The 15,528-nt window shown below is 42.7% G+C and overlaps 1 protein-coding gene across 2 annotated transcripts in view; it reads left to right on the top strand.

Moving 5' to 3' along the window:
- MYRIP (myosin VIIA and Rab interacting protein) overlaps nucleotides 1-15,528 on the top strand; it is a 219,202-nt gene that overhangs the window by 40,532 nt on the left and 163,142 nt on the right. For both annotated transcript variants that reach the window (XM_004277854.3, XM_049693613.1), the window contains exon 2: nucleotides 140-283. In XM_004277854.3, the coding sequence (XP_004277902.1) occupies nucleotides 174-283 (110 nt within the window). In that variant the 5' untranslated portion in view covers nucleotides 140-173. The remainder of the gene's footprint in view (nucleotides 1-139; nucleotides 284-15,528) is intronic.

Below are 15,528 nucleotides of genomic sequence, written 5' to 3' on the forward strand. Positions count from 1 at the left end.
GCTGAGTATGAGAGCAGAGCAGGATACGATCTTATGTAAACACTGTGTCTAATTTTGTTTAATAACAACATTGGTTGATTTTATCCATGGAGGACTTTTATCTTGCCCTCAATTTGTGGTCTCTCCTTTGATTTCTCAGGTCTCGTTCCATTGTCTGTGTTTGGTGTTAAATCATGGGGAGGAAGCTGGACCTGTCTGGTCTGACCGATGATGAAACAGAGCATGTTCTCCAGGTGGTTCAGCGAGACTTCAATCTCCGAAAAAAAGAGGAAGAGCGGCTCAGGTGAGATGCTTCTATTTCCCACCTGGGTACAGTGAACCATATGTGGACAAGTGAAACAGGCTTCCTGAGTGTTCCTTGCTGCCAGCCCTACACTCAAAGTCTTTATGTCATGTAAACACACAGAAGAAGAATGTCCTTCCCTTGGTAGTCAGGCTGGCCAGCTTCAACACTGGGCATCACAATGTCAGCTCAGAAATGAGACTGTTCACACTCGCAGTCAAGTTTGTGTTCAGCTGCTCACCCTGTAAATTATTAGCTCTAGAATGGATGGAGTTCGTGCTGACGGTGGCTGTTTCAAGCTTGCTCCTGGCTTTAATTTTCTTGTCGGCAGGTACTACTGAAGAATAACCAAAGTGTTATATAAATAGGAGAATTAGATTCATAGCTGTACAATCTTCTGTTAGAGCTCTCAGCTACCATGGTGCAGGAAGAAAGCTCTGAAGACCTGGTACAAGGAACGTGACCACCAGGCTGGGATGGGGTTACCTGGCTCAGCATCACCCCCTCATTTTATAGAGGGAAAAGCTGAGACCCAGAGAGGGGGGCCATGTGACTCCTCTGCAGTTGGTATTTCCTCGTGGGATGTTCTTGGAAGTACTGTTGCTGCCTAAATTTGGAAGAAGTCAGAGTGATGGAAATGCAGTCATGTGTTGGGGTTTGTGTGTTAGAACCTGATGGCAAGTCATCATGAGCTCCCCTCCTCCATAAACCTGTTTTCCCTTGGGATTCCACATGTTTGTCATGGCACTGTCTCCTTCCTTAGCCACTGAGCTCAAAACCTCAGTCTTTATAATTCCTCCCCTGACTTGGGTCCCACACAGGGCAGGGCCAGGCCCTGTTATTTCTGCCTCCTCAGCATCTCTCCCAGCCCTATCCCAGTCCAGCTTTCGTGACTTTTCATCCCAGTCGTTGCAGTAACCTTCTCTATGATCCTCCTGCCTCCAGTCCTCCAGGGTGGTGCCCCATTTCAGCTGTAACCATGCCCCTTCCCACTCTGCTTAAAATTGACATGGGTTGTTTTCCTTTGCCCTTGGAGTTTCTCAAACATTCTGTTTCTGTAGAATATTTACCTCCCTTACTTGTAAGTACTCTAGTGTAATTTACTTTATTTCCACCATGTTTTTTTCCCATATCATATATATTTAATATGTGCTTATTAGATGGAAGACAAGAAATCTGTTAATTAAGTAGTTACTTGAGTTAAAAACCATGTGCCACAAAAAAGATATGTGGATCAGTGGAACAGAATAGACAGCCCAGAAATAAACCCACACATTATGTGGGTTTAAATGTGTGAACCCACATTACTGTGTGAATAAACTTCACACATTAATTGAAGGTCAATTAATCTTCAACAAAGGAGGCAAGAATATACAATGGGAAAAAGACAGTCTCTTCAGTAAGTGGTGCTGGGAAAGTTGGACAGCCTCATGTAAATCAGTGAAGTAAGAATACACCCTCTCGCCATGCACAAAAATAAACTCAAAATGGCTTAAAGACTTAAACATAAGACATGATACCATAAAACTCCTAGAAGAGATCATAGGCAAAACATTCTCTGACATAAATCATACTAATGTTTTCTTAGGTCAGTCTCCCAATGCAATAGAAATAAAAACAAAAATAAATAAATGGGACCTACTCAAACTTACAAGCTCTTGCATGGCAAAGGAAACCTTAAACAAAATGAAAAGACAACCTACGGAATGGGAGAAAATATTTGCAAATGATGCGACTGACAAGGGCTTACTTTCCAAAATATACAAACAGCTCATACAACTCAACAACAAAAAACAAACAACCCACTTGTAAAATGAGCAGAAGACCTAAATAGACAGTTCTTCAAAGAAGAAATATAAATGGCCAATAGGCACATGAAAAGATGCTCAACATTGCTAATTATTAGAGAAATGCAAATCAGAACCTCACACCGGGCAGAATGGCCATCATTAAAAAGTCTACAAATAACGAATGCTAGAGAGGGTGTGGAGGAATGTGAACCCTCCTACACTGTTGGTGGGAATATAAGTTGGTACAGCCACTATGGAAAACAGTATGGAGGTTCCTCAGAAAACTAAAAATACAATTACCATATGATCCAGCAATCCCACTCCTGGGCATGTATCCAGACAAAACTATAATCCAAAAGGATACATGCATGCTTATGTTCGTAGCAGCACTATTCACAATAGCCAAGACATGGAAACAACCTAAAGGTCCATTGACAGATGAATGGACAAAGAAGATGTGGTACATATATACAATGGAATACTACTCAGCCATAAAAAAGAATGAAATAATGCCATTTGCAGCAACATGGATGCAACTAGAGATTATCATACTAAGTGAAGTAAGTCAGAAAGAGAAAGACAAATACCATAAGATATCACTTACATGTGGAATCTAAAATATGACACAAAAGGACCTATCTATGAAATAGAAACAGACTCACAGACATAGAGAACAGATTTGTGGTTGCCAAGGGGGAGGGGGTTGGGGGGAGAGACGGAGTGGGAGGTTGGGGTTAGCAGAGGTAAGCTTTTATATATAGAATGGATGAACAACAGGGTCATACTGTATAGTACAGAGAACTATATTCAATATCCTATGATAAACCATAATGGAGGGGCTTCCCTGGTGGCACAGTGGTTAAGAATCCAGCTGCCAAGGCAGGGGACACAGGTTCAAGCCCTGGTCCGGAAAGATCCCACATGCCACAGAGCAACTAAGCCCATGCGCCACAACTACCGAGCCTGAACTCTAGAGCCTGCAAGCCACAACTACTGAGCCTACATGCCACAACTACTGAAGCCCATGCATCTAGAGCCCATGCTCCGCAACAAGAGAAGCCACCGCAATGAGAAGCCCACACACCTCAACGAAGAGTAGCCCCTGCTCACTGCAACTAGAGAAAGCCCATGTGCAGCAACAAAGACCTAATGCAGCCAAAAATAAATAAATAAAAAGTAAATAACATTTAAAAAAAACATATGGAAAAGAATATTTTTAAAAAGAATGTATACATATGTATAACTGAATCACTTTGCTGTACAGCAGAAATTAACATGACATTGTAAATCAACTGTACTTTAATTTTAAAAAAGTCCCTGTGCCAGGCACTGTTCTAGCTGTTGCTCATAACAGTGAGCAAAATAAGTCTTTGCCCCATGGAGTTTATATTCTAGAGCTGTGCTACCCATACTGTAGCGACCAACCACGTGTGGCTTCTGTGTACTTGTAATGGGGTGAGTCTGAACTGAGATGCACTGTAACTGTAACAAGATCTCAAAAATTCAGTACCAAAACATGTAAGATATCTCATTAATAATTTTTATATTGATTACATTTTGAAGTACCAATGTTTTAGATATACAAGCTTAAAGAAAAGACATTAAAATTAATTTTTCCTGTTTCTTTTTACTTTTTTTCGTATGGTTACTAGAAAATTTAAAATTAGACATGTCTCACAATATATTTCTATTGGCTAGTGCTGCCCTAGAGGGAGGAGAAAGAGAGGAAGTAAATAAATACAAACATATTTATATGTATTAGGTAGTGGTGAGAGCCATGAAGAAGAATAAAGCAGGGAAGGGGGACAGAGACTGGCCAGGGATGGGCAGGGTGCTCTCTTTTGAATGGGCTGGCTGGGGAAGACTTCTCTGGTGAGACTTGAGCAGAGACTTGCTGGAGGTGAGGGAGGGAGCTGGGGTGCTCTTTGGGGTAATATCAAGCAAGGTGGAGGGAACACCAAATGGCAAGTTCTGATTCAGGGATGCGCCTTTATGTTTCCAGAGGAGCTGGGAGGGAGGGAGCCAGGGGGAGTGTCGTAGTAGAACAAAGTCCAAGCAATATCCTAAGCCCAAACCACGTGTGGTAAATCCAAACTCAAAACCACCGCAATTGTCAAACCTTTCCTTGCCTCTCTGCATTGCTTGGATTTAGGAGACATGAAAGAGTCTTCGAAGCTATGTTACAGAAAGTATTTCTGAATTCTTTAGTATTTGCTTCAATGAGCATAACATGCAGAATGGAAGATTTTTATTTTAAGGTTTCAAACTGAATTGTGTTTCTGTTCTCCCAGCCAGCTGTTCCTTATTTACCTAGTTTCTCTGGTTAGGTTTTGTGAGGGTAGGTCTTGGGTGTAGAGGTTACACAGTGTTTCTAATGATCTGTTCTTCCGTGTTGACATAAAATGTAGTAAATAGTGGTGAAAATGTGAATTAAATGTCCTCAGAACATATGATGGTAAGGGAAACAGAGAGAGTGGGGCTGAAGCATTCAGCACAATGAGGAAATAAATTCATGGAAAGATAACTAGAAGATATAAAAGCGGTGAACTGGCACTGCCCTGGGTGCTCTGCACAGTTCATATTATTGATTCGTCATAGGAGTCCCCGTAAGGAGGATCCCCATTTACATGAAAGCACCCAAACACAGAGAGGTTACAAAGCTTTCTCAGAGTCACACAGTTAATTGGGGTAGAGCCAGGATTCTGTTTCCCACAGCCTCTGAATTATACAGACTGGATTAAGCCTTTTCAAAACTGCTCTTATGTGCAGGTAGAAGAGCCCTGTCCCCCACTCCCCACCTCACACCCTAACGAGCACAGTCACACCACAACTGGGTATATCAGCTATGTATATGCATAGTCATAGGTCTTCCTATATAAAGAGACTCTGTGGACCCCATTTCACTAAGATTATGTGCATTCCCAGCACTGGGGATGTGGGGTATTGAACATTTAATCCCATTAAAGGCTATACGCATAGTAGGACTATTTGGGGGGAAGACAGAGGATTGGGTGGGCCTGAGAATAGTGGACATGCCGCCGCAGACAGAGGAGGGGGTACTTATGTACAAACAAGTTCAATAGAGTGAGCGTTGATTGCATTTTCCAGGACACACCATAGTATTAAAACTATAGATGGAGCATGTTGGAGAACAAAAGACAGGTTGACCCCTGCTCCTACCTCCAGGGTCTTGGGGTCTAGACGAATCAGGTAAATGTGTAGAAAATACACACTATACTTGATTAATTTTATTCTTTGTTTTTCTTTTTTATCAGATGCTTTCATGCAAACATTAAAAAACAAAATGGTAAAGACCTTACAATGAAAAGCACCAGTCCTCCGCTCCTTGTTTAATCGATTTGTCCTTAGTTCTGCAGTCCTCCTAGCATTACCTCCATAAATCTAAAAAAATATGCTTATGTTGCTATTTCTCGATGTATAAATTTTAGATAGTCTTTCATTTCTCTGTTCTGAATGGTGGGGATTTTGCTCACTTACTTAGACTACTTTTACCTTTTGTTTCTTGATGGTTGTATTATTTGTGGTTTGGTTTTCTATTGGTCATCTTTCAAACAAACCGTATACAGAAACCTCTGGGTCTTGTTCCATCCACATTCACCATCTTGGTGAATGGCAGCACACGTGTTCGTATAGCTAGTATGCATATGGCATCCCTACTTCCCATCAACCACCCCTGCCACTTTCCGTATCTCACATCTGTCCCTGCTGTACCTTTACTCTTACATATTCAAGGGCTGTTCTGCAAACATAAATTTGAGTCTTTCTTGCTTTGTTCAGAGGTCGACACTAATGTTGAAAATCAATAGGCAGCCCTTAAGTTATTATGATTGAAAATAGTGTTTGCTGCTCTCTTTTCCAGAACTTCATTGAAATCTGCAGGGGGCTCATTGGTCCCCTCCTTTTCTTTTCACTTTTATGAATTAATTACACTTTTATTTCTTCACTGTCATTTTAAAGGAGTCTTGGGAAGGAGGGGAGGACACTAAGTGTTTGTTTAGTCTGCCATCTGGAACCTATTGGCCACAGTAACTTACTTGCGGTCAGGGCCACGGAGGAGGCTGGGGGAGGTAGAGACATGAAGGGTACTCCCTGTGTGCAAAGTGTACCCAGAGCATGCTCTGGGGTCACACAGAAGTGGATATAGGTCCTTATACCACTGCTTAACACATCATTAGATGGAGGGAGCCTGAGCCCTAAGACACTGGATAGAGGGGAGTTTCTGATGACCAGCAGGGGACTTTGTGTCCGAATGAAATAAACTTTTGTTGGGATAAATCCCTGAGGCATCAGGGTTTATTTGTTATAGCAGCATAGCCTAGTATTACATTGACTGATACAGTTTCTGGGGCCATCTGGCCCCTCGTGTAGTAGAAGACACCTGTGGAAGTATCTCCAGACTTACAGTAGAATCATAATTTATACCCTGTGATTTTATATTGTCAGGCGCATTTGCAAACTGGTTTTTAAAATGAGCGTTAATTGCATGGTACTCTGGTGTTCAGATTGAGATGTTTATGAGATAGCCACAGGCTTAAACTTTCTCATTTAAAATGTGCTGGCCAGAAGCTAGTTAGCATCTGGGTAACTTCCAAAGATTTGCTGGTGCTCTAATGGACTTGGTCTGTGGGGGAGCAGGGGTTAGATTTGATGAAATGGTTTCCCGTAACTGTGACAGGCCATTAATTGTCAGGGTTTGCTGAACTGAGAGTGTGCTTCTGCCTGCCAAAGACTGCGGGGCCCAGGCGAGGCCAGGCCAGGGGAAGGAAAGGAGGGGAGGACGGAGAGCATGAGTGGCAGGGCACTTCCCATCTAGTCTTTCTCTGAGAGGCTCAGTGGCTGTAGCCCAGCAGCTGCAGTGTGTAAATTCCTCCTCCTTGGGCCTGCATTAAGAGGGGGATTAATGCACTTGGAGACCTGTTTCTGTTACTCACTTGCTGACATGGCCTGTGCTCTCTCTGCCACCTCAGTGACAGGATGTGAGGGCAATCGTCCATCCCCCAAGAGTCCGGTCTAAGTGAGAAAATAACTAAGAGCTGCCAGGGGGTGTGGAAGGACCACTGCAGGAAAGCAGAGCATCTCCCCCAAACTAGAAGTGCTTTGTGTTTCTAGTCTGTTATACAGAAACTCCTTTGAGGTTTAATCACGATTTTACAAAATAAAAAGAACACAGTGCTTTTAATGAAATGAGTTAGCGATCTTCATTCAAAATTCATTTTAAACAAATTAAAATTTTATTATGAGAACTTAATTTTTCAAGAAGTTTCTTTTTCAAAAAGTAAAATGGCTTTGTTCTCAAGGTCCTTAGTTTGGACAATTAAATTGATCGAATTAATTAACAAACACTCCTGGTCATATACTTCTTTGAAGCTGGAAGTCAGATTGCCTCGTCTTTACTCAGTTGGAATAAATACGCCCTGTGGTTTATGAAATACCTATGCCTTCACAGAGTGCATCTGCCCTGCATCTCCTCACTGGCCCCTTGTAGCTCCTGAGAGGCCACAATAACACTGTGTGGCACTAACCTGTCCAAGTGATGCATCTGCTCTCTCAGAGAGAGGATGCTGCAAGGCAGGAGTTCCTTCCTCTGCACCGCTAGATCAGGTTGGCTGGCCAGTCACCCGGCAGGGCTCTGAAATAACAGAGCCCAAAGCAGGTGCACTGTGTGGTGGAGTGGGAAGTGGGACACAGCTCTGTCTGAGTCACTTTGTGATGGGGGAAGGCCCAGCAACTAGGAGACACCAGGAATGGCCCTGGAGACTTGTGTAGGGCAGGTGTGAGGACCTCAGAAGCAGGACGTGCATACCATAGAGCGTATCAATCTCAAAGCTAGAGCGGACCTCACAGCTTTTTTAAAATCACCTTTTTACTTATTACTGGTATTTTTAATAATGAAAAGGTCACATATATTACATCAAAGCTATTGGATATCCATTCATTTGCTTCACAATCTTATATTGAATGTCAGGAGCCTCCTGGGGAAACATGAGGGGGTGAAAGAGTGGGGGAGGGCGAGAGGGGTTCACAAAGTTAATAAGTGCCTAACCCTTGAGAAAAAGTCCAGAAGGTGAGCTAAGTCTGATATGAAAAATTAGGATGCTATAGAGAGTGAGAAATAAAAGCATTATGGCAGACCCATGGGAATACTTTCATCTTGGAGATGGCAGGTAGGAAAAAGGAAAGACTTCCTGAAGGAAAGACTTCCTGAAGGAGAGGTGCATTTATTTGATCCCTGAAGGTAGACAGGATTCTTTAACTGGATTAAAACAAAGGTCTGTGCACCAGGGAGCATCCTGAGCGAAGTGATATGGATAGAAAAGAGGGCATGTTTTCTCAACCCCAATCAGGAGCTGTGGTGGGGCAGTGGAGGAAGTGACTGCTTTGACAACAGTCCCTTTTGCGCTATTGCTCATCGTATGGAAGAGTGGTGTTCCAGGAATAGCATCCCCTCCCATGCCCAGCCACCATGAGAAAAGAGATATTCTTTCCAAAATGGGGAAAGTGAGGCTCTAAAAAGAAGTTTAAAACTGGCCCAGGCTGTACATAGTGAAAGGTAGAATCAAACCTAGGCAGTGTCACACCAGAGCTAGGACATCACACTGCCTTGGTACTGAAAACAAGGGGACCCAGGTGTCATGGGACAGAATGGGTGAAATTAGGGCCATCTTAGAAAATCTGGTACCTGTGCTTGCTAAAACCTGGGGTAACATTCCAAGGGATGGGAAAGTAGGAGGGTTTAAGTCAGGATATGGGGAAGGGTAACTGGGACATTACAGTAGTCATTAGCCACATGTAGCACTGAGCACTTCAAATATGGCTTATCCAAACGGAGATGTAGTCTAAATTACTCTGGATTTCAGAGCTCTAGTATGAAAAAGAATGTAAAGTATCTCATTAATAATTTTATATTGAAAACATATTGAAATGTATCTAAAATTACATTTTAAGTAAAATGTATAATTAAAATTAATTTCACCTGTTTCTTTTTTACTTTTTAAAACTGTGCCTACTAGAAGACTTTATATATATTGCTCACATTATACTTTTATTGGCCAGCACTGGTTTGGAATGCTAGGTTAAGCAATTTGGAATTTATGAGATCAGAAAGTAAGCTTTCTTCCCCAATTTTGTTTAAGGCTAGTCCTTTTCTTTGAGGTTTGTAGGTACCTGAAAGATCCAGCGAATGTCTTAGCTACCTAGCTGTGCATTGGCCTTTGCTATCAACAGCTGTTATATCTGCCATGTGAAGGTGATCTCAGAATAATAGCCTGGTATTGGCTTTCCTGTACAGTTTAAAAGGAAAGCATACTGTGATCGTGCCATATTCACCACGGAGAGCTTGCCCTCTCGGAATGGAATAAACCCTTTGATGTTTCTTTGAAATTAATGGTTGACCAAGTATATGTCATGATTTTTGAAATAAGAAAGTGGCCTTAGGATGTCCTCATATTCATAATTTGTATAATGTCTCTGGTACCATAAAAGTGATATGGATAGCGATATGAATATCACATATTCGCCTGTGGGGATCTGCTTTTAAGAATGGCCAAGAGAGTTTGATGCTGCAAATGGACTTATAATGTAGAAAAAGAATCATACTGATGCTCTTATTTACTTTTTAATTTGTAACCCTTCAAAGATGTATGGTTACTAATTTGTAAATTCTGGATACCTTCTCCCCATAATCCCATATCCTTTAATAACAATATTCTAGATTGCTTTTGTGGCTCTAAGTTCCTGATCTTATCTGCTTTCCCACTGCCAGTGTCAGAAGCTCAATTCTGCTGGGCTCTGATAAAGCTTTTGTGGTACTAATTCTTGGCCGGACTTTCATTCCTCAGATCTCTGGCTCCAGAAAGCATTTATTTGGCATTTGGTGCACAAAGAATTCAGGACTTGAAAGAGAATAAGGAAGAAAGTTTCTGCAGCTATTGTGAAAGCAGCTTTCTTCAACCGCAGTAATTCAGGCACGTCCACAAGCATTTTGCCAGAAACGGTCTGAAACGCAGAGTTGGTGAACACAGGTGTACGTTGTGGAAATCAGAGTTTTACCTTCACCCTGTGCTGTGCTAGTGGAATGACAATTTCCTTGTCCCCATGACCTGCTTCAGTTCCTGGAAACAGGCCCCTGCCTTCACCTCCTTACTCAGCTCCTGAAGAAAACAGGCCCATCTCGAACCTTCTTGTACTGTTGGTAGGAATGTAAGTTGGTGCAGCTACTATGTAAAACAATACGGAGGTTCCTCAGAAAACTAAAAATAGAATTACCATATGACCCAGCAATCCCGCTTCTGGGAATGTATCCAGACAAAACTATAATTTGGAAAGATACATGCACCCCTATGTTCATAGCAGTACTATTTACAATAGCCAAGACATGGAAACAACCTAAATGTTCATTGACAGATGAGTGGATAAAGGAGATGTGATACATATATACAATGGAATACTACTTAGCCATAAAAAAGAATGAAATAATGCCATTTGCAGCAACATGGATGGAATTAGAGGTTATCATACTAAGTGAAGTCTGAAAGAGAAAGACAAATACCATATGGTATCACTTATATGTATAATCTAAAATATGACACAAGTGAACCTATCTACAGAACAGAAGCAGACTCTCAGACACAGAGAATAGACTTGTGGTTGCCAAGGGGGAGGGGGTTGGGGGAGGGATGGAGTGGGAGGTTGGGGTTAGCAGATGTAAGCTATTATATATAGAATGGATAAACAACAGGGTCCTGCTGTATAGCACAGAAAGCCATGTTCAATGTCCTATTAAAACAGGAGGGAAGGGGGCAGGGCACAATCTTTGAAAGAATGACATAGCCCAAGGACATGACATAAACTGATTAGAACCAAATGGGTCCAACAGGCAGACAAGTCAACTTCCACTAGACCTTGAGCCTCAGTATATGCTCACTGTAACACATCAGCAAACTAAATGACACACCTACAGGCGCCATGACAGTTCCAAGGCCACCATAAGGATCGAAAAGTGGGCAGTGGCCCAATTCCTGGGAATCCCCATCCCTTCCCGAAATAGCTGAATACTCCTCCCACTCATTAGCCTATGAAATTACCCACCCCTATAAAAACTGACAACTCCATACCCTGGTGCTTTTCTCACCTTCTGAGATGGCCCACACTCTGTCTGTGGAGTGTGTTTCTCTCTAAATAAATCCACTTCTTACCTATCACTTTGTCTCCCACTGAATTTTCTGTGATGAGACATCAGGAACCTGAACTTCATTAAGACCTGAAACCAGGTGTGTGATCTCAGTTGGAAGACTGTGGGTTTTGGCCCAGTACGAGTCCCAGCCATGTGGGTTCAAGTCCCAATCTGCGTTTAGGCCTGGTTCGAGTTCAGGCCCCATGTGTTCAAGTCCCAATCTGAGGTGCACAGTTTCACTATGATAAACCTTAATGGAAAAGAATATTAAAAAAGAATGTGTGTGTATGCATAATTGAACCACTTTGCTGTACAACATTGTAAATCAACTATACTTCAATTAAAAAAATGTCAGGGCTTCCCTGGTGGCACAGTGGTTGGGAGTCGGCCTGCCGATGCAGGGGACACGGGTTCGTGCCCCGGTCGGGAAGATCCCACACGCCGCGGAGCGGCTGGGCCCGTGAGCCATGGCCGCTGAGCCTGCGCGTCCAGAGCCTGTGTTCTGCAACGGGAGAGGCCACAACAGTGAGAGGCCCGCGAACCACAAAAAAAAAAAAAAAAAAAAAAAAAAAGTCAGTGAGGATAGAAAAAAAAAAAGAGAGAGAAAGAAAATAGGCCCATCTCCTGGATCAGCTTCTAAGTTGATACCATCATGAAGTGAATTCATGAACCTCTCTGACTCTTGGAATAACTTTTAATGAGTTCCTTCTTTCAGATGAGAGATTTCTGCTCCAGCCTCAAGATTCCCTTGTGGATGTCTGACTGATGACTTAAATTCCCAGAAGAGCTGGGCCCCAGGTGCCCAGTGAGTCCCAGCCCTCTGCAGTTCACCACCCGCTGCTGGCCTGACTCACGGGCTCCCATCCTGCATCAGCTATTCATGTATGTGGGCCTAGGACCCAAGCCTCCTAAGTCTGGCTGATTCTTATCCCCAGGCCTCAGGCTAGAGCTAGAGTACCTGACTCCTGTGTGTCTAGCCGGATCCTGGGTTTCCAGATGAGGTGACCTGCATAGGAGGTTGGCAGGGTCTGTGGTTCCAGCAATCTCTGGAGTTAGCACTAGAATGATGTGTCCTTGGCCTCTGCCATGTTCCCCCAAATGTTCGTGTGTGGTCAGCCCCTGTAGCTGTGACGATTACCCATAGTCAGCTCCCACCTTGCAGTGCTCAGCTTGCCTTTTACATCTTCCAGGCTGAGCATCTCACAGCTACCAGGGCCCATTCCCTACACAGCATAAGATGGCCTGGGCTGTGACTTTGCCCCTTTCCATGCCAGGAATGTGCCTGGAGCCCGGGCTTCCTCTTCCCAAGGCTGCCTGGTTGGAGGGACATGGTTTTGTGTTGCTCCCCAAATCCTATCTGCAGGTTCCCCTGCCCCACTGCCCTACTCACCAGAGCTGGAGCCTACCTGAGTGCTCCTGCCAGATCCCCACCCTGCCCTGAACCAGGGCTTGGGTAAAGAAAGGTCTCAGGTCAGACCACCCATGGCTATGGCTTGTCTCCCTCCCTGCGCTACAGCTGAGAGACCCCAGAGGACCTGCATTTCTCTAGGCCCTGGACTTTTGCCATGTGGCCCTGCCCTTCTGACACTCCCCCTTCCCTTCCTACCTTCCCCTGCTTCCTCTCTTGGGTCACCTCCCCTGCCATCATCTTTATCTAGCTGAGTGGATCCTGAACCAGATCCTAAAAGCTTCTGTTTCTCTGAGAGCATAAACAGCTTTGTGTGGTCCTGAAGTAGACCCATAATATCCTACACGGCCTGCCGTGCTTAGGGGTATGTGTAGTGAGAGAGAGAGAGGGAGGGAGGGAGGAGGAGACAGAGTCAATTCATTGTCGACTGTATTTTAAATCTTCCTTCCTTCATACAGTATTTATGTATTTTACATGAATCTCAGAGCAGGCACGGGAGTGGTATTTAATGCTAGATGCTCAATGGCACTACTTGTCTTGCTGAAAACATAAGAACTACAGGTTCTTTGATGCTGGTTTGTTTTTTAACCAGGATCCTCACCTGACGTGTGACCTTGGGCATGTTCCTTCGTTTTTTTGAGCCTCCAGTTTTTCCACTGTACAATGAGGATGATGAGGATACCTGACTAGAGTGTGGGAGGTTAAATGAATTAGTACATGGGAAGCCCTGTGGACAGCCTCTGGAACATAGTAAGGACTCATAAGAACTCAGGGTGAGGTATGTACCTGCCTTGCTCTAGGCTGGTGTATCCGGTCCATGAATTAAATAATTAGAGTTCTCTTTAAATTTTCATATATATTTAGTAAGTTCAAATGGTTTTAATGGTTTAGCTTTTCGTAAAGCAAGGTGCTTTCCCCTTTTTTGCTATTAGATGATTCTCTACAAGCAGAATAGAAATGCTAGTGTTTGTTTTATAGCCGATGCTTAGTTATTTAGACCTTCAATATCTCTCTTCATTTCGTATATTCACTTGTGTGCTGACCTGCTGTGGCCAGAGGAGACAGTTGGCTGCCAGGATGTTTTTTTCCTTAGAATCAGAAACTCTGATGCCTTTTATTTAGGGTGGTGGTTCTATTCATTTCTGTTTCCCTGCATACCTTCTATAGGAACTGTTCAGTGGCTTCTGTTTCTTTCTGATTGTAGAAACAAAACATTTCTATACAAACTAGGAAACAGGTCAGTGGGCAAATGAAGAGCGAGTTTCTGAGAAAAATCACACTTTCTGCTTTGACAGCTTAAATACAAAAGGGAAGCTTTTAACTAGGAAGTAGAAGTTCTGAATACACACAGCTACCCCAGCAGGACTAACTGGCCTTAGATGCAGCCACTGAGAGTGTTTGTTTTCTCCTGGAGACACGTTTCTGCCTTGAAAGTGGTTTCCAAAGTCTTCCATGTCACAGACCCATAGTTAGGGAGGGCCTCCCTACTGGGCTGCTTCTTCATGAATCACATGGGCCAGCCCGTATCCCCGGGTCCATTCACTCTGCTCTAGTCTGCCATTAAAGGCCTTAGTGTTGCTGATGTGCTCAAAATATCACCTGACACAGAGGAGATTCTGGTGAACTGTTGCCATTATTGAGAATGGCAAAGGATGCCTCTGGTCAGAAAGACTTTATCTGTTCTTCATGCCACCCCTTTAGCTATGGGAAGCCTGTCCTAGAACTGACATTATCAAACTTTGAAGTAGAGAAAGAATATTCCAGAATAAATGATGGAATTTTAGAGCTAAAGTGAAGCTTAAAACTCAGTCCTGAATTCGAGTACAACCTGCTCATTTTATAAACAAAGCATTAAGTCCCCAGGAGTTAAGGATGTTATATAAAGCAACACAGCAAATGAACACGGGCAGTCTCGTCCTCTTTCCTCAACTGTGACAATGTGTCTCTTGTTTAGTTTTTGTTTTCCAGTGTAGCTAGGTATTTAGTTAAATGTCACGAGATCTACACTTCCCCTCTCCTCCACAACTAGTTTCACAGGAATATTTAAACTCACTGTATTGTTTAAATGCAAATCATCATCATTTAAAATAAATTTGTTCCAGATGACATGATACTATACACAGAAAATTTGAAAGATGCTACCAGAAAACTACTAGAGCTCATCAATGAATTTGGTAAAGTTGCAGGATACAAAATTAATACACAGAGATCTCTTGCATTTCTATACACTAACAACAAAAGATCAGAAAGAGAAATTAAGGAAACTATCCCATTTACCATCACATCAGAAAGAATAAAATACCTAGGAATAAACCTACCTAAGGAGACAAAAGACTTGTACTCTGAAAACTATAAGACACAGATGAAATAAATTGAAGATGACACAAACAGATGGAAAGGTATACCATGTTCTTGGATTGGAAGAATCAATATTGTCAAAATGACTGTACTACCCAAGGCAATCTACAGATTCAGCGCAATCCCTATTAAATTACCAATGGCATTTTTCACAGAACTAGAACAAAAATTTCACAATTTGTATGGAAACACGAAAGACCCCAAATAGCCAAAGCAATCCTGAGAAAGAAAAACGGAGCTGGAAGAATCAGGCTCTATGGCTTCAGTCTATACTACAAAGCTATAGTAATCAAAACAGTATGGTACTGGAAGAAAAACAAATAGAGGTCTGGAACAGACCTATAATGGAACAGGATAGAAAGCCCAGAAATAAATCCACGCACCTGTGGTCAATTATTCTATGACAAAGGAGGCAAGAATATACAATGGAGAAAAGACTGTCTCTTCAATAAGTGGTGCTGGGAAAACTGGACAGCTACATGTAAAAGAATGAAAC

The sequence above is a fragment of the Orcinus orca genome, chromosome 10 (genome assembly GCF_937001465.1).
Source record: "Orcinus orca chromosome 10, mOrcOrc1.1, whole genome shotgun sequence".
Taxonomy (NCBI): domain Eukaryota; kingdom Metazoa; phylum Chordata; class Mammalia; order Artiodactyla; family Delphinidae; genus Orcinus; species Orcinus orca.